The sequence below is a fragment of the Macaca mulatta genome, chromosome 3 (assembly GCF_049350105.2).
Source record: "Macaca mulatta isolate MMU2019108-1 chromosome 3, T2T-MMU8v2.0, whole genome shotgun sequence".
In the NCBI taxonomy this organism is placed as follows: Eukaryota; Metazoa; Chordata; class Mammalia; order Primates; family Cercopithecidae; genus Macaca; species Macaca mulatta.
In genome coordinates, this window is record NC_133408.1 from 5580024 (window position 1) to 5603417 (window position 23394).

Consider the following 23394-nt stretch of genomic DNA (forward strand, 5'->3'; position numbering starts at 1 on the left):
GGAATATAATTGATTTGGCCTTTTTCATTTGTCTGGAATTGTCCTGTCTTTTTTATCTTTTCTTTCCTTTTTTTATTTTTAAACTGTTGAACCCGTATGTATGTGTTAAGCATCCCTGACCAACGTGCAGCTTCTGCTTTCTTAGAAAGTGGGTGAAGGGGGATGTAGGGAGTTGATGGGCATCAGATGACTTCGGCCACACTCGGGACTCCCGTGCTGGGAGACCATGGCTGCTGTTGGAGCCAAGACAAGCAACACAGAACGGATAACCCCTTCTGGGTGGTTCTGAATCATTGTTGAGGCCCCAGACACAGAGTCACTCGAGACAGGGCACCTCTTTACTCCGCGACTCCGTTTTGCCAAGAACAGGAGTGAATTGTATTGCCTGAGTGTGTTAAAGGTGACTTATCTTTATTTGCGAGGGACTTCCTCCGGTTCCAAAAGCACAAATGGGCACATCTAGCAGCCGAGACTGTGCAGAGCTAGCTGTCGAGGATTTTTTTTTTTTTTTTTGGTAAAAGTGCCTGCACGTTGCCCTTTCTTTCAGCCTGTACTGCTTAGTGGCTAAAAGTGGGCTCGCTGGACTCGGTCGGTCAGGGTTGGGGTCCCAGCTCCCACACGCACCTGCCCTGAGGCCAGGCCCTGTGCCTCCCTCTGCTGGATGTCCCCACGTCTGGGTCTGAGTCTTCTCTTGAAGAGTGACTGTGAAAGCTCAGTAGCGAACGTCTGGAGGCTGCTTCACCCTGCTGCGGCATGGTCCAGCGTCCACACATTCTAGCAATTACTGATTCCACAGTGTGTTAGGGACTTGGTGCTGCAGGGAGAAGCATTGTCTCAAAGCAGAAACAGCTGTTCACTAGGGACATGTCCTACTACCTGGATCAAATACCCAGCTAGTATTAGGTACCGCACCTGTCTGGTGTAAGTTGGGAAATGGGAACTCTGTGAGGTATATTTCCAAATTTAGGAGTCAACACGAACTGATGTTCGGGCTTTGGCAAACCGTTAGTCTTGTCTAAAAGTGGGGACCATGCCTCTGTATATAATGGTGCTGCCTCTCGGGGAGGGTCCCCCTGGGAGCCCATGCCTGTGGCCAGCACTGACGGAAGGGGCGAGGCACTTGGGGTCAGCCCAGGGCTGTTGATATCAAATGTAGGAAAAAATTCTTTAACTCCAATAAAGGTTGGTGCTATGAGCATTTGAAAATGGAATGAAAGAATTCCCAGTCTCTGAAGTGGGTAAGCCTCAACCTTAGCCATTTAATTTAGCCTTTTTTTCTATGCATACAATGTCTTCATGCAATTTAAAAAATAAAAATAATGCCGGGCGCAGTGGCTCACACCTGTAATCCCAGCACTTTGGGAGGCCGAGGCGGGTGGATCACGAAGTCAGGAGTTTGAGACCAGCCTGGCCAACATAGTGAAACCCCGTCTCTACTAAAAATACAAAAATTAGCTGAGCGTGGAGATGCGCGCCTATAATCCCAGATACTCGGGAGGCTGAGGCAGGAGAATCCCTTGAACCCGGGAGGTGGAGCTTGCAGTGAGCTGAGATTGCGCCACTGCACTCCAGCCTGGGCAACAGAGTGAGACTTCATCTCAAAAAATAAATAAATAAAAAGTAAATAAAAATAAACGCCAACACGATGCCCTTCTATTTAATTACAGGCCACATTAACGCAGTGTGCGTCGTGCAGCTGAACGATCCCGTTCAGAAGTTCTCCAGCACCCTGACGAAAAACACTACGGACCTCACGTGGGAAGAGGAATTCACCTTGTGAGTCCGGCCGGGTTATCTTGGGCCTGCGTGTCCACGGTCGTGTCTGTTCAGGAGCGCTGAATCCTGAGATCGTTCTGCAGCACCGTTTAGGCTAAAACACGAAACCAAAACAGTTAACAACAAATTACGTCTTAAGCTTCTTAAAGGTAGCTTTAGGTCAAGCATGGGTTTCGTTTTAAAGGCAACTCTTAGAGTCAGTTTTCTCCTCCTGCCCTGATATGAGGAGAGGAAGCCGTTGTTGGGTCTCTTAGAGACACACACATCATCCATCATGGAAACGGAGGGAGCCTCTGACTGAATCCAGAACCTAAAAAAGAAAATAGAAAAAGGGGCTGGGTGCAGAGGCTCATGCCTGTAATCCCAGCTGTTTGGGAGGTAGAGACGGGAGGATCGCTTGAGCCCAGGAGTTTAAGACCAGCCCGAACAACATAGCAAGACCTCTTCTCTACTAAAAGTTTAAAAAAAATTAACCGGGCATGGTGGCCCTTGCCTTGCCTGTGGTACTCCTAGCTATTTGGGAGGCTGACGTAGGAGGATCGCTTGAGCCTGGAAGATCGAGGCTGCAGTGAGCTGTGGTTGTGCCACTGCATTCCAGCCTGGGTGACAGAAAGATACCTTGTCTCAAAAAAAAAAAAAAAATGGCGAGGCACAGTAGCTCACACATGTAATCCCAGTACTTTGGGAGGCTGAGGTGGGTGGATCACTTGAGGTCAGGAGTTCAAGATCAACCTGGCCAACATGGTGAATGAAACCCTGTCTCTACTAAAAATACAAAAATTAGGCATGGTGGCAGGTGCCTATAATCATAGCTACACGGGAGGCCGAGGCAGGAGAATGGCTTGAACCTGGGATTCGGAGGTTGCAGGGAGCTGAAATTGTACCACTGCACTCCAGCCTGGGCAACAAAGTGAGACTCCATCTCCAAAAAAAAAAAAAAAAAAAATTAGAGACAGGGAAAAATGTAGGCCATGCACATAAATAATGGTGTAAGAATCATAAATAAAATATTATCAAACAGAATCTAACAGCACATAAAAAATAAAACCAGCTGTGTTCATACCAGGAATGTAAGGATGTAAGTGTGCTTTCACATAAGGAGGTCTATTAATGGTGTTCATCATGTCACTAGATCAAAGGAGAAAATAAACGTATTTTCTCTACATAGGTCCAAAAGACATTCAGTGACATTTAATACCCATTCTTAATTTTTAAAAACTTAATTAGAGCAAAATTTATGGAGACTTCTTTAATAAGATTTTAAAAATCACTATAAATGGTAAATACCAGAAGCAGACTCACTAAAATCAAGAGAAGGATGCCTATTGTTTTATTCTAGAAGTATTGGTTAATGCAATTAGATAAGGAAAAAACCATACACAAATACCGGAAAGGAAGAGGCAAGACCGGTCATTGTTTGGAGATGATATGACTGCATATCAGGACTATGCAAGAAAATCAACCCAAAGTATTAGAAAGAATAATGGATATAACGTAGAAATGAATATTTAAAAAACTAATAGACATAATAATTTAATGAATTAGCTGAGTACCAAGGTATTAAAATCAATCACAATCTAATCCTTAAAAAATGAACAATTAGAAAAAGTAATGGAAGGAAATTTCCCGTGTGTGTGTGTATATATATATATATGAGCTTTTATAAATCATGAATGGAAAAGATGACAGCTGCCTTAGAAAACTGAGCAAAATTCCTGAACTGGAAATACAAAAGCCAGAGCTACCGATGGCCATAAATTTCTGAAAAGATGTTCAGAAACAGTATAAAGTCATGCACACTTCGGCAAAAGAGAGAGGTCATTTTTGTACCTCACAGCTTGGTGGAGAGTAAGAGAGTGATAATGCCATTGGAAGTGTCACTGGGAATAAGCATTCTGGATGCCATCAGTCAGCCTAAATAAAAAAACACCTCTCAAGTGCACATGCCATTTGACAGGCAATTAGAGTTTTCCTGAGGAAATAATCACACGGCGTGCAAAGATATATGCATAAGAATGTGCCTCTCAGCTTGTATATGGTTATGAAATGCTGGGGACCACCAGCACATTAAGAAGCGTTTGTTATTGAAGAGTTGGCCAAATAAAACCTCCTAAGGCCAAAGAGCAGAATACTAGAGGCCCATCAAACGTGATGTTGCTCTGTAGTTACACAGAAAGACATCCGCAAAATTTTCAGTTAAAAGAATAGATTACAGGCTGGGCGCAGTGGCTCACTCCTGTAATCCCAGCACTTTGGGAGGCCGAGGCGGGAGGATGGCTTGAGCTCAGGAGTCTGAGATCAGCCTGGGCAACATAGCAAGACTTCATCTCTACTTTTTTTTTTTTTATGCCTTTTTAAAGAAAATAAACAGGTTACAAAGGAGGAGGGAGGTATGTTGTGTTCTGTGTTTTGTCTTTAGGTCATTATATAGCTGTGCTTTCAGTATGGCAGCGACTGGCCACGTGTGTCTCTTTAAATTTAAGTTAACGGAAATTTTTTTAAATGACGTTCAGTTCCTTGGCTTGCACTGGCCACCTCTCCAGTGCTCTGTGGCTACCACATTTGACAACTGGTCTGTCACTGTCATCACAGAACATCCTGTTCACTGCTCTGGAAGGCTAGTCACTGAATATTAACGGTAGCTGTTTCCGAACGGGGAGGTTGCAGATACTCTTTCCTATTTTTGGTTATATGTCTTGGTAGTTTGTTAAATATTGACATCTTTGTGTTCCTTTCTATAATCAGAAAAAGTGCTATATTTCATAAAAATAATAAAGGACTCATAACTTTTTTCTCTTCCAAAGCGAGTTGAATGCCAAGTCGAAGGAGTTACACCTGCAGATTTCAGAGGCTGGGCGACCCTCAGAAGGTGGGTTGAGCAGGAGCACAGAGGCCTCGCCCTCTGGAAAGGTCCTCCACTGCGTGACCTGGGCCTCGGGAAAGGGCAGTGGGAGATCCAGCAGAGGACGGTGACCCCTCCTCTAAATGACTTCGGTTTTCCCATGGGACGTTTTGGTCGAAAGGCAATTTGAGTTATTAACAAGGTCATACATTTTGGGGAAATGTTCAACTGGATTTTTTGTTTGTTTGTTTAAAAAAAAAATCCAAAATATTTTATGCAACAATTCTTGGCATAGAGAAGTAGTTCTGAACCCTCCTTGCCCCAAGAGACCTCCTTTTCAGGAAAACAAAAACAAAAACAAAGCCTTTTAACTGTAGTAAGATAAACAACGTAAAATGTATCATCTTAACCATTTCTAAGTACATAGTTCAGGGGCAGTCACTACACTCACATTGTTGTGCAACCGTCACCCCCATCTATCTCCAGAGCTTTTTCATCCCCATTCTACTGCCTGTATCCATTTCATTGGGTTTTTCCTTATAAAATAAACTACAGAGGTTTAAATGGAACTTAACGATTTATACACAAGAAAGCAACAATTAGAGGTAAAGTCACTAAAACACTAAAATGAACGTGGGCCTGTATGTGTGCGTGTCTCCAAATCAGTAGTTACAATATTTGTTAGGTTTTTAAAGATATAAATATTTTCTTAGATTGTAAAACTCTCCCCATAAACATACCAAAATTGGGAAGCCCTTGCCCAGCTTATCCAGCAATAAAATCAAGCCATTTGGTTACCTCCTAAAGTGAGAAGGTTGTTATTTCTCCCAATTAACTAGTTTTATATCCTAGTTGTTATAGCAAGAATCCTGAGGCGACTTCCTTGATTTTGGAGTCCCAAGAAAACTGGGATGCCCATGAGATAATTCTGAGAGAGGCATTCCGCAGGTCGGGGACCCACACAGCGTGGGGGGGCTGGTCACCTGGAGACAGGTCAACTTCTGACCCCATTCCTGGGTCCCCACTCCCGCTGGCCTCATTCAGATTTCATTCCAGCCCAGCCTGATGGAATCTATGAAATGTCGAACTTTACAAAAACAATACAAAGAACAGCCACATAACCTTTACTCAAACTCACGTATCCTTAACATTTGCCCGGTTTCCTTTACTATTTGTGCTCACTCTTGGTCTCTCCCCGCCATACTCATTTCCTTTTTACACACACACACACACACACGAGGATAAATTATATGCATCTCGGCCCTTTATCCTCAATTCCTTAGTGTGTATTTTCCTAGGAATGGAGATACTCTCTTCTGTGTCCACAGTACAGTTATCAGCTTCCTGAATTTACATTACTGCAATGCCTTAACTTATGCCCATTTTCCAGTTTTTGTCACTGGATGACCCCATGATGCCCTTCAGAGCAGTGACCTTTCCACTCCGGCACAAGGCCAGACATTGCCTGACTGTCCTGTTGCTTTAGCATCCTCTGTCCTGCAGCGTTTTGACATCCTTTGTCTTTTATGACACTGACATTTTTAAAACGTTCTGAAACGTGAGCACTTTCGAGTGTGCCAGAGGCACGTGAGGAGCGTGTTCCGGCTGCTGGGCGTGTGGGCCTTTCTGTTCTCACGGAACCCCGTGGAAACATCAGCGGCACCCCTTGCCTGTCTCCTGTCTTTTCAGGTCTGCTGGCGATGGCAACAGTTCCTTTGGATTTGTTTAAGAAGCAGCCTTCTGGGCCACAGAGCTTCACGCTGACCAGCGGGTCTGCCTGCGGCAGCTCGGTGCTGGGCTCGGTCACGGCAGAGGTAGGACGAGGCTCCCATGGCGGCTGGTTCCGGCTTGGGGCACTTTCCTAAGGAGCATCTTCACTTATGTCTGCAGAGTCTCACTCCTGCTTCTGTGGGAAATAAGACCTCCTCTAAGAGGAGATGGTCTTTTGTTGTACGCAGGACTACACTCAAACAGAGCATGTTCTGTCCACTGTACAGTTGAGTTATCTGCTGGAGGAGATGACTTTTCAGGATGCCATTTTACAGGCCTACCCCAAAGAGGCCTTTGAAAATTTTGCTTGGTTCTCCGGCTTCTATTCGGTTGCCATCATTATGTGCTGAGCCGGCTGTGTATAAGGTGGGGTCTGTGTCCATTCTGGGAATATCCAGGTTAATTGGAAATGCTAAGTGACCTTAAGGGAAGGAATTATGGTTATTTCACAAGAAGGCAGTGTTACGTGGCTGATCAGCCTGTGCAGTTTCCACAAAACCAGAAACAAGTAACGCGTCTTCTCTGCAGTTCTCTTACATAGAACCTGGGGAATTGAAATCCTGGCCCATCCCTCCCCCTGTTCCTGCTGCAAAAATCGAAAAGGACCGCATGGTGATGCCCTGTGGGACTGTGGTCACTACTGTCACTGCCGTGAAGACCAAGCCTCGTGTCGACGTGGGGAGGGCGTCCCCGCTGAGCTCCGGTGAGACAACAGGAACGCAGTCGAGGAACTCTGTGCGTGGCGCCTGCCTGTAACCACCTTGCCCCCATAGACTGCGGAGTCCTGGAGCCTGCAGCACTGAGTGTTAGGAAAATCTCACAGCACAGGAAGGGTGCTGATTGGCCACACTTGTGCTTCGTGTTTTGTTGTTGTTGGACGACAGTTATCTTTTTCTTCTGCCAAACACGTATGCAATAAGCTGAAACGAGGTTTGATTCCCATGGTGTATTCTGAAGCTAAAATCTAGATAGTATAAATAGTTACACTTAGGTGTAACTCCAACTAAGTTAAATTAAGAACTCTATTATAGGGCCGGGCGCGGTGGCTCATGCCTGTAATCCCAGCGCTTTGGGAGGCCGAGGTGCATAGATCACCTGAGGTCAGGAGTTTGAGACCAGCCTGACAAACACGGTGAAACCCCATCTCTACTAAAAATACAAAATTAGCTGGGTGTGGTGGCACATGCATGTAGTCACAGCTACTCTGGAGGCTGAGGCAGGAGAATTGCTTGAACCCAGGAGGTGGAGGTTGCAATGAGCCGAGATCACGCCATTGCACTCCAGCCTGGTCAACAAGAGCGAAACTCCCTCTCAAAAACAAAACAAAACACAACAAAACACGAACTCTATTACCTGTATGTGGGGACAGCACACACTTTTTTCTTGAAAAATTCAAAGTGAGTTGGCTTTGTAGACTTTCTTCTGTTAAAAATCGTTTGTTAGAAGGCTTGACAGGCTATCATTTGCGATCCAGCTGAATTCTGTACCTGTCTCCACAGCCACTGCCTTGGAGACAGAAATTTCTGTATAAGTGTATGCTTTATTTCTCACAATTCACAGTGCATCTCTACTTGTGCAAAAGCATCATCCTCCCAGAATACATGAGTTGGCACAGTTCAGGGATGCCAAATAGAATGGGAAATTCTAGCTTAGTTAAAATGTTTCTGAAATTTTATTTCAACCTGGACTCCAGACACCACTCTTGCCTTTCCTCCGTTCAAAACGGCTTTCATTAAACTTTGCCTTTGCCAACTGCACACACCAGAGTTGCAATGAGGGCTATCCTTTCACTTTTCGGTAACTGTTGATCCAGTGAACCATGGGGCCAGCTTTGTAATCAGAATCTTCCTCTGGCAGAGTCTCCGGTGAAGAGTCCCATCAAGGTGAAGGTGATCGAGAAGGACATCTCTGTCCAGGCCATCTCCTGCCGCAGCGCCCCTGTCAGCAAAACGCTCTCTTCTTCAGATACAGGTAACTGAGACGTGCCCACACCGCTCTCCCTTTTAGCACCTTTGGGCCTTTTGGGCTGTTCTGATATGAAGTACTTTCCTTTCAGAGTTTGGAAAAAGTTGTTTTGGGCCAGGTGCGGTGGCTTACACCTGTAATCTCAGCACTTTGGGAGGCTGAGGTGGGTGGATCACTTGAGGTCAGGAATTCGAGACCAGCCTGGCCAACGTGGTGAAACCCCATCTCTACTAAAAATACAAAAATTAGCTGGGCGTAGTGGCGCATGCCTGTAATCCCAGCTACTTGAGAGGCTTAGGCAGGAGAATCGCTTGAACCCGGGAGGTGGAGGTTGCAGTGAGCCAAGATTGCACCACTGCACTGCAGCCAGGGTGACAGAGCGAGACCCTATCTCTTAAAAAAAAAAAAAAGTTTTGATTTGGCTTGGTTTTGTGGTTGAGTGATGAGTGAAGGAGAGGGAGATAAAGGGAACTCCAAATTGATCAAAGACCAGAAGCGGCATTCGTATTCCTTCTACATTTTAGGGAATGCTTTAACAAAATAAAAAACCAGCTGAGACTTTACGTTTTAAAATTTCTGATCTTTTTTTTTTTTTTTTTTGAGATGGAGTCTCGCTCTGTCGCCCAGGCTGGAGTGCAGTGGCGGGATCTTGGCTCACTGCAAGCTCTGCCTCCCGGGTTTACGCCATTGTCCTGCCTCAGCCTCCCAAGTAGCTGGGACTACAGGCACCTGCCACCATGCCTGGCTAGTTTTTTTTTTAAATTTTTTTAGTAGAGACAGGGTTTCACCGTGTTAGCCAGGATGGTCTCGATCTCCTGACCTCGTGATCCGCCTGCCTCGGCCTCCCAAAGTGCTGGGATTACAGGCTTGAGCCACCGCGCCTGGCCTTCTGATCATTTTTTTCTTGCCCAACACGCTAGCTACATTAATATCAAACAAGTAGGACTTGGGACATCATCCTCACGGTCACTTTTAATTTTGTTTCCCACTCTCTGCTTAGACCTGTTGAGTAGAAGTAGTTTTCCCTTCTACTAGGAAATGGTCACTGCTAATAGGAAATGCAAATCTCCTATTATTTTATGGTCACTTTCAGGTAACAGACATTTTTGAAGAGATGTCTTACTGACTTATTAAATCACTGCACAATCTAAATTTGGGGATTAACTTTGTCCCTTTGCCCCCTCGTGACCTCTCAGGAGCAATGGGTGCGCTTCCTTCTTGCTTAGCTCTCCCCCGTTCACCGAGTCCCGTGTCTGACCTTGCCAAGGCCAACAACTGGACAAGGTGGGGTGGTCAGGGGAGTGGGAAGTTCTCACTGGAGGAGCACTGTCTTAACGTGGTTTTGGATTCTCAGCCTGGTGAAAGTTTACAACTGCTTCCTCCTCTCATGGGAGGTTTTATGGTTTTTTGGATATTACTGTGCTGGGTCCCCCACCTGCAATTCTGGGATGCAAGCCCTGCCCCTCCTTTCGTTACCAAAAAAGGGTATTGATCTAGACTCCAAGAGAGGGTTCTTGGATCTGGTGCAAGAAAGAATTCGGGGCGAGTCCACAGAGTAAAGTGAAAGCAAGTTATTGAGAAAGTAAAGGAATAAAAGAATGGCTACTCTGTAGGCAGAGAACCCGTGAGGGCTGCTGGTTGGCTCTTTTTCTGTTTATTTCTTGATCATATGCTAAACAAGGGTTGGATTATTCACAAGTTTTCTACCAAAGGGGTGGGGATTTCTCAGAACTGAGCGTTCCTCCCCTTTTCAGATCATATAGGGTAACTTCTTGCCATTGCCATGGCATTTGCAAACTGTCATGGTGCTGGTGGGAGTGTCTTTTAGCACGCGAATGCACCATCATTAGTGTATCACCAGCAGTGAGGACAGCCAGAGGTCACTTTCGCTGCTCTCTTGGTTTTGGCAGGTTTTGGCCGGCTGCTTTACCGCATCCTGTTTTATCAGCAGGGTCCTTGTGACCTGTGCCTTGTGCTGACCTCGTAGCTCACCCTGTGAGTAAGGACACCTCACCTCCTGGGAGTCCAGCCCAGGGGGTCCCAGCCTCATTTTGCCCAGCTCTTATTTGAGATGGAGCCGCTCTGACACTTTTGCCGCTGCCCCTGATGCCCCTTCCTCAGTTTCTTCCCCTGGCAGTGCCCCCACTGTGCATATTGTGGGGTCCCGTCACCTGGGCAGGATTCCTCTTAAAACACCCAGACTGATGTTCCCACTGTGGGTTCTGGTGCATGGGCCATGGAGCCAGCCCCAGGCTCACCCGCCACAGTGCAGCCAGGCACTGTAGCAGGTGTCCAGGCTATACCTAGCACCTGGACCGGGCTCTCGGGGGACTGAACAGAAGCACTGGGCCTGGCCTGAGGAGGATGCGCTCCCAACGCCTCTCCCTTGGTGGCTTTGGGAATTACAGCACAGCTTTCTCCTAAGGAGTCTTCCCCAACTCCTTTCTCCAAAACTTCTCTCTTCTCAGTGTGGCTCAGTGGCTAAACAAAAATCTGTTCCTCTACTCACAACACTCCTGACGCCAAATGTGTAGATTTTCTATGGCAAGCAATTTTCTGTTTCTCTGCAGACACCAACTGGGTGTCCTACAATTTAATTCAATTCTGGCACTACCTGGAGTTAGCTCAGATCCCACAGGTAAAAGGCCCAGCCCCACAAAACAACCTTCCTACCTTAGACGCCAGGCGCAAATAGTGGGTCCTCAGATTACCACACTTTTGTCCCACTTGGCTACAAATTGGGGTTTCCCTGACAGCCTCTTCGGGTTCCATAATTTGCTATGATGGCTCACAGAACTCAGGGAAACACTTTACTTGGGTTTACCAGTTTATTATCACACAAATGCACAGCCAGATGAAGAGGGGCGCAGGGCACAGTCTGGAAGGGTCCTGAGCGTAGAAGCTTTGATCTCCGTGGAGTCGCCCCTCTCCCAGTACATGCATGCATTGGTTCACAACCTGGACCCTCCCTGAGCCCTGTCATTTTAGGGCTTTATGGTGCTTCTATAAGTAGATATGTAGGCATGATTGATTCACTTATTGGCCATTGGTAATTTGAACTCAATCTCTAGCCCCTTTCCCTTCCCCACAGGCGAGAGGAGGGCAGAAAGTTCCAACCTTCTAACCACAGGGTTGGTGCCTCCGACATCCAATGTCCATCCTCATTAGCATTCACTCAGGTGGGCTGCAGGGGCTTGTGAGGAATAAGAAAGATGCCTCAGCTCAGTGGCTCTGGAATTCAAAGGGTTTTTTTGTTGTTATTGTTCTCTGTGCCAGGAACTAGGGAGGAAGACCAAGTATCTGTTATTCCCCAGGGTCATTGTCACCGGTTCTTGGCCACTGTGGTCTTATCTTGACTCCCTTTGGAAATGCAGCATCTGTAAGCCTCAGGCCATGGCCAAAACTGAGACAGAAGTTCCTTTTACTATCCTGCTACTTTAATAGCTTTGTCGTTTTGACTTTACCTGAGCGGGAAAGTGTAAGTTACAAGCATCAGTTCTGAGTCTCACGTCAGCTCTGGGGCCTCCTGGCTGCTGGACATCCTCCTCAGTGGTCAAATGGGATAAAAGGAAGGATCTGCTCATGGGGTGTGGAATAGGAGTAAATGAGAGAAGTGCACAGAGCCCTCTGAACAGCACCTGGTTCGCCGTAAGCATTCTATTGATGTTGGCTGGTGTGTGGTTATTCACCTAGGGAAGGAAGTGCTTTTATTAACTGGCCCTTCATAGCTCTAGTTACTATTCTGTGTGTTTAGCCACTCTTGGGAGGGAAAAGCAGTCACTACCTTGCCTTTCAAAGTTCAAAATCTTCCAAAGGGTTAGATATTTTTTTTGTCGCTTGCTTGCTTTTGCCATTTTCCATCAACTCTATTCAGGTATAACTTAAATAAAATAGATGAATGTTCAGCAGACACTTCAGTGAGTATCTTGTAACCACCCAGGGAATCAAGTTGTAGACCAAGAGTCAGCAAACATCAAACTATGACCCACAGGAAAAATCTGGCCCGTCACTTGTTTTTGTAAATAAAGTTTTACTGAAACCCAGCCATGCTCATTTATTTACCTGTGATCTCTAGCTAGTTTCACTCTACAAAAGCTGCGTTGAGAAGTTGTTGCAGAGACCACCTACATAGCCTAAACAATGTACTCTTTGGCCCTTTTTAGAAAATATCTGCTAACCATTGCTTATCGACCATTTCCATTATCCCTGGAAGTTCCCATGGAAGTCTTTAATTTTTGCTGATGAACTTAACACTGCCTTCCCTCTGGCAGAATTGTTGGTGTTGAATGGTTCGGATCCAGTGGCTGAAGTTGCCATTCGACAACTCAGTGAATCTTCAAAGCTGAAACTCAAGTCGCCACGGAAGAAAAGCACTATTATCATATCAGGGATCTCCAAGGTACCATGGTGGTGGCTGGGGAGGTGTTTGTATCTGTCAGTGACCTGCTGCTCCTCTGCCCTTTGAAGAAGTTAGCCCAAGCGCTTGGTTAACATCCAGAGAGTTCCATTTACAAATGTCAAATTATGTTCCTCACCCCACAAAGGAGTCACGCGTGGTATTGTGTTTACGCAGTTTATCCCATTCACCAAGGACATGGGAGAGTTTCTAATCAGTGACGCTTTACACACTGAGAGGTTGGCAAATCATTTCAAGAAAAATTACTGAAAGAGAGGAACATGACGTAAGACTCCCCTTTGGTGCAGAACCTCTACTCTCGTCACCACCCAGTCATGGAGAACTTACACTTTCCATGTGACACGTTTCCAAAGCCTTTTGCTTTTTTGCAGTGAATGTTTATTCCTTTTGTAATTAGAGAGAAATGAAGATTGTAGTGTCCCCCATGGACATTGCACTCCCTTTCTTCCCCTTCTCCCGCTCTGGGACGTCTGCTCAGAGCAGGTGGTGGCAGGCGTGTGGTTCAGGCTGCGGAGAGGCCAACCCCTCAGGCGAAGGGCCATGTTACAGATCCTTACTCTCTTTATTACATTTTTTAATTTGATTTTTAAATTTTTATCTATCTATTTATTTATTTTGAGACCAGCTAATTCGTTATGAGACTGGCTAAATTTTGTATTTTTGGTAGAGACGGGGTTTCACCACATTGCTCAGGCTGGTCTTGAACTCCTGGACTCAAGTGATCCATCTACCTTGGCCTTCCAAAGTGTTGGGATTACGGGTGTGAGCCACTGCTCCCGGCCCTTACTCTTTTTTGACATTTCCAAGTGAACAGGTTGAGGGAGAGTTGGGAGATTTTGATTTGGTGTGGGAAGGGGATGAGGAAGAATTGTGGACGAAAGAGTGGGAGGGTGGGCCAGAGGGCACGCAGAACGTGGATTCCTCAGTGACTGGAAGACGGGCCAGAACAGGACCTCGGAGGTGCCAGAGATGAGTCATCAGCCTTGCCATTGTACCCCGAGGGTGGCCTTGCCCACGTCCCAGAGGCAGGCAGGTGGTGGTTCTGGGGCTTCCTGACCCCTCTAGAGCCCCTCAGCAGGGGATCCATGACCTCCCTGGAAGTCCGGGGCCCGGTAGTTGGGTTTTCTTCAGTCTTGGGTGAATGAATGAGCAAAATAAGGACAAGACCCGTGGAAATCTCCCATATACTTTTTCCAAGATCGTATTTAAAGCTCACGAGGAACTCCTGGATCTTAGTATTTAATGTTCTGAATCCACTGCAGTGATTATTCGTATTGGTGCTCAGATTATCTAATCTTTTTATTATTATTATTATCATTATTATTTGAGACGGAGTCTCGCTCTGTTGCCCAGGCTGGAGTGCAGTGGTGCAATCTCAGCTCACTGCAAGCTCCACCTCCTGGGTTCACGCCATTCTCCTGCCCCAGCCTCCCGAGTAGCTGGGACTACAGGTGACCACCACCACGCCCGGCTAATTTTTTGTATTTATTTTAGTAGAGATGGGGAAATTATCTAATCTTGAGTCAGTGGGCTCTTCCACATGCCAGCACTTAAGTCTGAACTGCACATTATCCCTAAGCAAACGCCTATGTCACTGCCACCCACACCAAGGACAGCATGACTGGCCCTCAGGGAGCCCCCGTGCCCTCCTTCCCAAACTTTCCCCCTCCAAGGAAGCGCTATCCCGACTCTCAGAGGTTAATTTAGTGCTTAAATATTTTTACACAAAATATAATCTTTAAGAGGCTGCGCCAGTGAATTTCTGCTTGCAGGTAACATAAACGTGTGGAGGAACAAAGACAACTAAACCCGAAACACCCACAGCCACTTCCTTTGTGCTGTCGTGGACTCTGAAGGACGGGCTCTCTTGCATCTCATTTCTGCGGCTTGTCACAAATGCTCCCACCGCTAGGCCCATCTGCGGGAGGAAGGGGGTTAACCTCTGAGCCCCGGGGGCCACCCCCCAGCTGCCTAGGGACCCTGAGCCCCGGCTGTAAGGGAGACCTTTTTTAGCCCAAGCATGAGCAACAGCCGTGATGTATGAGCACCTTCTCCGAGGCCTGCTACTGCATCTTCTGAGACTTTGAAATCAACTGTTAGAATGTTTTGGAGAGTGCTTTTCAGGTCTTTTCGAACCCTCTCTTCCTTTCACGTAACCCTTGTCATCTTCCCCACCGCCCCTGACAGACCTCACTATCTCAGGACCACGATGCTGCCCTGATGCAGGGCTACATGGCCTCTGTGGACAGCACCCACCAGGAGGATGCCCCATCCCATCCGGAGGTGGCCGCAGCCTCTGCCCTACCGGAGGAAGCTGAGTCAGCCCAGGCATCCCTTGCCCCCAAGCCCCAGGAGGATGAGCTAGACTCCTGGGACTTGGAGAAGGAGCCCCAGGCCGTGGCATGGAGCAGCCAGGCCCTGCTGGACCCCGACGGTGATGAGCTATCAGAGAGCTCCGTGAGTGTCTCGGAGCCGGGCGCTGCCAAAAAGCATAAAGGTACCTGCTCCTGAGCCCCCAACCCCAGGCCCCCCACTTGGAGGCTTTGTGCTCATGCTGGCTTCCAAGCTGAAGTCGTCTGCTTTCGTTCCCTTTGTCCCCTACAAGCTCCCTCTGGACCTCACCCCCTGCCCCTCCAGAAACGCCCTGTGCTGACTGTTTGAACCCATGGGGGGCATCTGCAGGTCCTTCTGTGTGAGGGTTGGCGTCATCTCTGCATTTGGGGCCAGTGTGTGTCCATGCATAGAGGCCCCTTCCTCAGTCCAGGCTTGCTCCACCTGGCTTCCCGAGGGGTTACCAAGAGCCCTACACGATGATGGGCCACAGAGACTCAGAGCAAAGCCAGGCAGAGCCTGGGGCTCCTTCCACTGCCGATATGGGCATCTTTGCTCCTTTATGCCACTCAGAGTCTCCCTGCACCTCCAACAAAACCAGACCTCACCACCTGACCCGAGGAGGCTCTACGGGGAGAGGAGCTCCTGGGAATAATGAATTGATTAACTTAATATGTGGGTGGCGAGGAGGTGATCGTTTCATTAGTACTGATTGTTTCCATCAGCCCTGAGTTTCAGTGCTTTAAAACTATAAATTCCTTAGGCGTGTGCAGATTTGCCGAGACAATGCCTTGGCATGAGTAACCTGAATGTATTTGCTAAGGGCATGTAGTCTAGGGGCTTGGGGTCGGTTCCAGATGTGAGACTCACCGAGCCTCAGCATCCTCCTCCATAAGATGAGGAGCATGGCCGCTGCCTGTGCCCACCTGACTCCACCATTTGGGGGACAAAAGGACATCTCGGTGCAGAAGACAGGACTGGGGGCAAGGCAGGCCAAGCTGTGAGCTCAGGTGAAACTCAGCATCAACTCCTGGCTCTGGCTCTTGTGTGGGGCTCCAAGGCTTTCAGCAGAAATCTCAGGATGTCCTAAGACTGTCTGTGTCGGGAAATTGCAGGGGCTCCTTGGGGGAGCTTTGTTAAGTGCTGCCGTCGCTGCCTCTTGTCCTCTGTTCTTGATGCCATAGACCAGTGATTCTCAAGCCCAGCACTTTTTCCCCCAGGGAATATGGCAGTGCTGGAGACACTTTAGTTGTCACAGCTGGGAGTCTGGGGTGCAACCGGCATCTAGTGAATAGAGGCCAGGGATGCCATTCAGTGCCCTGCCGTGCACAGGACACGCCCCCACAAGGCAGCCTCACAGTGCAGCACGCTCTGGTCCCAAATGTCCCTGGTGCCAAAGCTGACAGCCTGTCGTGGGCTGCACTGTCCTTAAGTCTGTCCTCATCCCCTCTCTCCCTGTCTTTGCTTCGTGTCCCTCAGCGATGGCATGGTGGCCGCCCTCTCCTATGCCCCCGTCCTTACCAGTGCAGAGTCGGGATAGGTGCTGGGGGGAAATGGAAAGTTAGAAGAGGAAAGGGAGAAGGAGGAAATTCCTGGATAAGATTTCAGACCCCTTGGATCTGTTTGCCCACTGCCTGGCCTTGGGGCGCTTTATGCGCGGACCCCCCTCCACAGAGCTCTTGAGGGCTGTAAGCTGCACACTGACCTCTGCGGTCCTGTGCTCCTGTTAAGAGGCCTTGGCTTGGGTTACGTCAAAGGTGACCTGGTCACCTGACACACACCTGTGGCCTATTCTTTGTCTTGGAGACGGTGAGTGCTGGGTGAGGCGGGACAAACATGGGCGCATGGTGGGGTAGCTCTTCCTCTCCCTTCCCTAACTCAATGACCCGTTTCCTCTTGTCCTGGCAGAACCCAACCCCCCGTCCGCCCTCCTCATTCGTTCTGAAATGCCAAGCCTCGCTCCCCCTGTTCATGCAAAGATCTGTGTTCCTTCACCCGGTCCCTCCTGCTTCTCTGTCTGGTTTCCCTTCGGGAGAGTCTTTCCCTGGGTTTCCATCCTTGCTGTGCCACCCACCCTGCTCCTCTCCCTTCACGGGTCAGGTGGATGAGGGGCCACCCTTTGGGGACTGGGTGTCGGGCAGGTGTGCTGGGGGCTGGTGCTGGCCACCTACAGCACAGGCTCAGAACTCCCCGGAGGCTCGGCAGGTGGGAATGCAGCAGAGAGGCTCAGCCGTGCCGTGCATTTCACTCCTGTGGCCCTACCGCGTTGACCCCAGGGTTTTGAACAGGACATATTTGGCAGCAGTTTTAAATGTTTCCTTCCAGTGTTTTTAAAGAGACTTGTAATTAGCATCTCTGTGAGATGTTGTCACAATCTGACACGATTCTGTGTTATGGGTGCCAAGTCATTTTCATTTTTTGACCAAACATTTTTCAAAACTGGTGATAGAGGGTGTCGTTTTTAAAAACTAAAGCTTGTTTTTTTTGTTTTTTGTTTTTTTTGGGTTTAAGAACTACCTGTATCTTCTGTCCTGCTAAGGAGTCTATATTAGGTTTCTGAGAGTGCCTGTGTATTTAGAACCCTCCTGAGGTTCTGCTGGTTGGAAACCAGCCCACACAGGAAATGTATTCCCCAAATTTTGGTTTACTTTTAGTTTAAAAAAAGATCAATGAAGTTGGCCACCGTTGTAGATAGAGTCAGCACCACTGAACTGTGTAGGTAGAAATGGTTAAGAGGGTATATTATGGGTGTGTTATCACAAGTAAGAACAAAAGTTTCAAGGGAGGTTTTGGGAAAAAAACTTTAACAGTAAGGAACCTTGCCAAATATCCTGCACAGCGGCGTCCCGTGTGCGTGTGGTGTCTGTAGATGGCTCAGAACCCTTACCCACGTCCACTCTGATGTTGCTCTTGCATAATTCTTTCTGCTTCTTACTTCTCTTCATCTCATGCTCATTCCCTTTAACTTAAGAGGATCACTATGCCAACCAGAATTAATTGCCTGCACAGTAAGTTATTTTTGTCTTATTTTTTTCAATTACACGTAGCCATCCTAGGAGTGCAGCCTGTAGCTCAGCAGCCAGCCGACCTGCCTGCCTCGTGTTCCCTCCCATCTCCGCCTTTCCCCTCCTAGGTTGCTAGTTCCCGGTGTTCCTCCTGAAACTGCTCTGGCTGAGGTTGTACAGTGCCTATCGGGTGAGGGTGCTCGCTCTGGTACCTGATGTGACCGGGCGACCTCTCTGTGACACCCACAGGAAGAGGCTGATTCCCTTTTTCGTCCTCCAGAGCTAAAAAGTAGTCACTTCTATCCATGGACCATCTGTTGTTCCAGTTGAAATCTGATGCTGTTCTTGGGAAGCCAAAGACAATTTTTTTTTTCTTCTGGTCATTGTTTTTCCCTTCTGCTGGGTTTTAAGACAGATCCTTCAATTAACTATATCTGTTAGACTCTGTAAGAGACAAATAGGAATAAATTTGGAAATATTTATGACATTAGAGCTATAATTTAGATGATGTTTAAATTCTTTCATATATTTGTTTATACTTCAGCCTTCTTGTGATTTGTTTTTTAAACTTTGTTAGAACCAGGGAAGGACTTTTACTCTTCTCCCTGTCTCCCATTTAAAATCTTGGTTACTTGCCTCAAATTTCACATAACCCCCCCCCCAGATTATCTTCAGGAATCTTGAAGCTTGTGGGTGAGGTCTAAATCTTGCTTCTTGCTGTTGGCGTAGAGAAGGTAGCCTAGAGTCAAGTAGTCAGGCTTCCTGAAATCAACATGGCACCGGCTATTCTTGCCTGTGGCGTGAACTTCACTATCAGCAAAGGGCAACAGTTTCTGCAGGCTCAAAGTCAAGCAGATGATGTGCTTGGTCCAGATCATCCAGATGGTCTGATTATCCAGACCATCAGTTCCTGGATCAGTCAGGGTCCTCCAGAGCAGCAGAACCCATGGGTTACATATTTAAGGAACTGACTCATGAGATTGACAGGTCTGAAATCTGCAGGGCAGGCGGCAGGCCACAGACCCCGGCAAGAGGTGATGCTTTAGTCTTGAGGCAGAATTTCTTCCTCCCTGGAAAACCAGTGTTTGCGCTTAGGGCCTTCAGCTGATTGGACGAGGCCTACCCACATTCTCCAGGATACTCTCCTTTCCTTAAAGTCCACTGGCTGGGGTTGTTAACCACATCTACACAATGCCTTCCCAGCCGCATCTCAGTTCATGTTCTGTTGAATCTCTGGGTGCTGCGGCCAGGTTGACACAGTGACACCTCACAGGCTTGCTTATCGAGGTGGGCAGACTGGTACATTCCATACGGGGTTACTGCCCAATAGACAAGAGCGTGCTCCAGTCTCAGCCCCGTCCCTCGCAACCACCGTGGGGCGGCTATTTAGTGTGCACTGGCAAATCCGGGGCCGTGTTCTCCCTGCATCGTTTACCCGAAAGGTGACAGTGAACAATCTGCTTCCAAGTCGAGACAGGCTTTCCCATTGCTATGGAGAAAGGGAATGGAATGGCCTCCGTCCGTGTGGTGGTCCTTCATGGCTGACGATGAGTCTGCCTGAGATGAGTCTGCGTGGCTGGAATCCTCTCCCGCCCCCTGCATGCCTCTCTGGAGACGCAACTCGTTCTGGGAATCCTGCCCAAGTCCTTGCTGGATTAGGGGGCTTTGCTCCGTGAGACCCCAAGGGCTTTGATGTATCCACACTCTCCGGAGTCTCCTCCCCAGGGGCCACAGACTTGCCCATTTTTCCAGACACCTGGCTGGCCACTTCTCAGATGCCGTCCTTAGCAGCACGGAAGAGCAGGGCCTGGGAACATGAACTTCAGAGCCAGAAAGCCCAGTGTTACACACCCGCCCCGTTAGTGTGCGACCCAAAGACAGCCACCTCTCCAAACCTTAGCATCCTCATGTGTCCCTACAGAGTCTAGCAGACATAAATAGCTAATTAAGGAATCTATCTTAAAATCCCATAGGTAGGAAAACAGTGACCAAAAGCAACCCTAAAAATGGTAGGGATCAGGCCTCCTTCCTCAGAGGCGGCTGGGGGATATCATTGAGGGTCCAGTCTACAGAACTGCAAACCTCAGTCCCTACCCGCACATGACCATCCCCTGTATGAGAAGTTGATGCCATCCCCCTAGAAGCTGTGACAAATTATCAGGTTAGGGGAAAGTGCAAGTCACACAAACGATTTCAGGAAGATTTGCACATGGGCACATATGACCATAATCTGGTTTCTGGCATTGATGTTGAACTATGAAATTCAACAAAACAGGCCAGGAGCGGTGGCTCACACCTGTAATCCCAGCACTTTGGGAGGCCAAGGCGGGTGGATCATGAGGTCAGGAGTTCGAGACCAGCCTGGCCAACATGGAGAAACCCCGTCTCTAGTAAAAATACAAACTTAGCCGGGTGTGGTAGCTTGCACCTGTAATCCCAGCTACTCGGGAGGCTGAGGCAGAAGAGTCACTTGAGCTTGGGAGGTGGAGGTTGCAGTGAGCTGAGATCACGCCACTGCACTCCAGCCTGGGCAACAGAGCGAGACTCCGTCTCAAGAAAAAGAAATTTAACAAAACAGCAGACATGCTCTGGAGAGCGTGAATGAAGATGGAATAACAGAAAATAACCTTGTTACCAGCCCCTCGGGGTGGGGTGTGGCCCATGGAAGAGGCGTAGGGCTCCCTGGGGCGGGGATCTGCTGCCAAAACAAGTTAGTCCCTCAGGGTCCGGACAGACAACGGACTGGAGCCAGTAGTGAGGTTAAAACAAACACGCCGTGCCAATCTTTCTTGTCTACCATCTTTTTACATGCAGGCTGCAATCCTTGCTATTTCATCTTAATATGCCAAGAATTAGAATTTTAAGGAGTTTTTATTTTTATTATTTTATTTTATTTTATTTAGAGACAGGGTCTTGTTCTGTCACCCAGACTGGAGTGCAGTGACAAGATCATAGCTCATTGCAGTCTCAAATTCTTGTGCTCAAGTAAAACACCTGCCTCAGCCTCCCAGGTTTAGGCACTTGTAGTTCGATTTCCCTTGCATAACTTAAAGTAACTGCTTGAAAATGTGCATATCCCATTTTATTTTTGTTTTTTTTAAAGTTTAATTTTTTTATTTTTATTTTTTAAATGGAGATGGGGTCTTGTTATGTCGCCTAGGCTAGTCTCCAATTTCCTGGGCTCAGGGGATTCTCCAAACCTCAGACTCCAAAAGTGCTGGGATTACAGGGCTGAGCCACCGCGCCCAGCTCCTATTCCTGTTCTGAGGTCTTTTGAACACAGCTGTGCCTTGCCTGTCTGCACACCCCACTTCCCTCTTAACCTGGGCACACCGCGCGTCTCTGGCGTGGCGTGGGGCCCTGCGGGTGGGCTGCATCAGCTTCTCCCCACACAGCCCTGTGGTCTGCAGGCCCCCAGAGTGAAGCGTGAAGGAGCATGAGCAGCGGCACACAGGAGAGCAGGTACAGTGCCCGTGTCCTTGGCCCTGGCCTGTCCCTGCGTTGTCCACTGTGGCCTCCAGGTGCTCTAAGCACTAGTGGCATTTTGGCCAGACCTGGGCTAGCAGTGGGCAACCCCAGCTGCATGTTTGAAAGACCTGGGATCTTTTGAAAAATGCTCATGCCCGGTGTCCCCAGACCCCATCGTGCCAGATTCTCCAGGAAGGGCCTGCACGCCTGTAGTCCTTAGAGCCCGGCTGATTCGAGGGCTTGGGGCTGAGGACACTGCTCCACTGTCCTCTCCGCTCCCCCACTCCTCCAGGTGTCTGCCTGGGTTCTGAGGACTGAACAGGAAGACATGGCGGGCGTTCCTGGATCCTTAAGCCAAATGTACCCCCTCTCCTCCCAGGGCTGTATCAAAGTACCACAAACTGGGTGTTTTCAACACCAGGAGCACCGATTCTCTCCCTGTTCTGGAGGCTGGAAGTCTGAGTTGCTGGTGCTAGCAGGGCCACCCCTTCTGAGGCCCTGTGGGAAAGCCTGCTGCCGCCTCTCCAGCTCCTGACAGCTGCTGACAACCTTTGGCGCTCCTTGGCTTGTAGAAGCATCCCCCTGTGCCCCGCTTTCATCTTCCTGTGGCGTCCTTCCTGTGACCCTTCACAATGTCTTCCCCTGTGTGTCTGTCTCTGTTTCTGAGTTCCCCCTTTTGATAAGGACAGCAGGCATATTGGATCACGGGCCACCCTGATGATCTAATTTTAAATTGATGACTTCTGCCAAGACCCCGTCTCCAAATAAGGTCACATTCTGTGAAGTACTGGGGGTTAGGACTGTAACATATGAATTTGGGTGGGGGTGGGGGAGCCAAGTTCAGCCCATCACAGTGTCCCTGCTCATACCTCAGGCCTGGCTCCAGACCCCAGGCCAGCTTCAGTGCAGGGATGCCTATGAAATGGACTTTGGAGATGGAGCAGGAAGGAACCTCTCACTGCTGGGGGTTCTGAGACCGTGGGTCTGTGGTTGACCCGGGGGATGGGTTGGTGTTCCCTCCTCCTAGGCCCCCATTCCCCCTGGGAAGTGAAGGGGGTGATGTTGGAGCAGTCCAGGTGAAGCTGTTGGATCCACCCTTTCCTCTCCCCCGTTCCACCTGAGAGCCCATGTCCATAGGCCCTTCAGGGCCTCCAAGGTCAGCCTAAAGCAGAGCTTCAAGGCAGGTGCCTACAGATGAGAAATACCATGAGGGTCCCCCTCATCCCCCAACCTCAGGTCACCTGGTGGTCTCAGAGCCCCCTGACAGCTGGGGGTTCCTCTGCCTAGGAGCCCCTATCACCATGCCCCGGGCATTTCCCCAGCAGGTGCCCTCTGATGCAAAGGCAGTTAGCCACATCGGCACCACTGCATCTGCCCCACTGGGCAAACTCCAAAGCCATGTCCAGTTGGGGGTCATTATCCAGCCGTCAGAACACTCCCTACTGATGGCTGGTTTTTCACGACGTGCTGCATTTTTCAGGGACGTGAATCACTCCAGGAACTGACACTGATGTCCCACAGGTGTACCATTAGGCCTGCGGACAACAGGGACATCATTTACACGTTGATACTATTTACTCTCCTTTTTCATTCCTTTTCCAGCAGTCCCTGAAACCCCTGCACACAGGCTCCTAACTTTAGATCACTGTAAAAAAATGTCCAAATGATACATCAGAAGAAGTGATTTGGTTGTATTAAGAGAGTCAAGTTTTTAAAAAATTATGGCCGCTTTGATCAAATTAAATTCAGTCCATTGCGGCCCTTCATCTTCTCAGTTTCTGTCCTGTATGTAACCTGGGCAGAGCAGATGGGACACAGTA

The 23394-nt window shown here is 48.4% G+C and overlaps 1 protein-coding gene across 3 annotated transcripts in view; it reads left to right on the forward strand.

The window, feature by feature from the left end:
* The window catches only part of C2CD2 (C2 calcium dependent domain containing 2), a 70269-nt gene that overhangs the window by 41249 nt on the left and 5626 nt on the right, over window positions 1-23394 (forward strand). For 2 of the 3 annotated variants that reach the window (XM_015132833.3, NM_001265746.1), the window contains 7 exon segments: window positions 1668-1776; window positions 4581-4645; window positions 6308-6432; window positions 6917-7091; window positions 8246-8359; window positions 12625-12752; window positions 14958-15267. In XM_015132833.3, the coding sequence (XP_014988319.1) occupies window positions 1668-1776; window positions 4581-4645; window positions 6308-6432; window positions 6917-7091; window positions 8246-8359; window positions 12625-12752; window positions 14958-15267 (1026 nt within the window). 3 annotated transcript variants of the gene reach the window in all.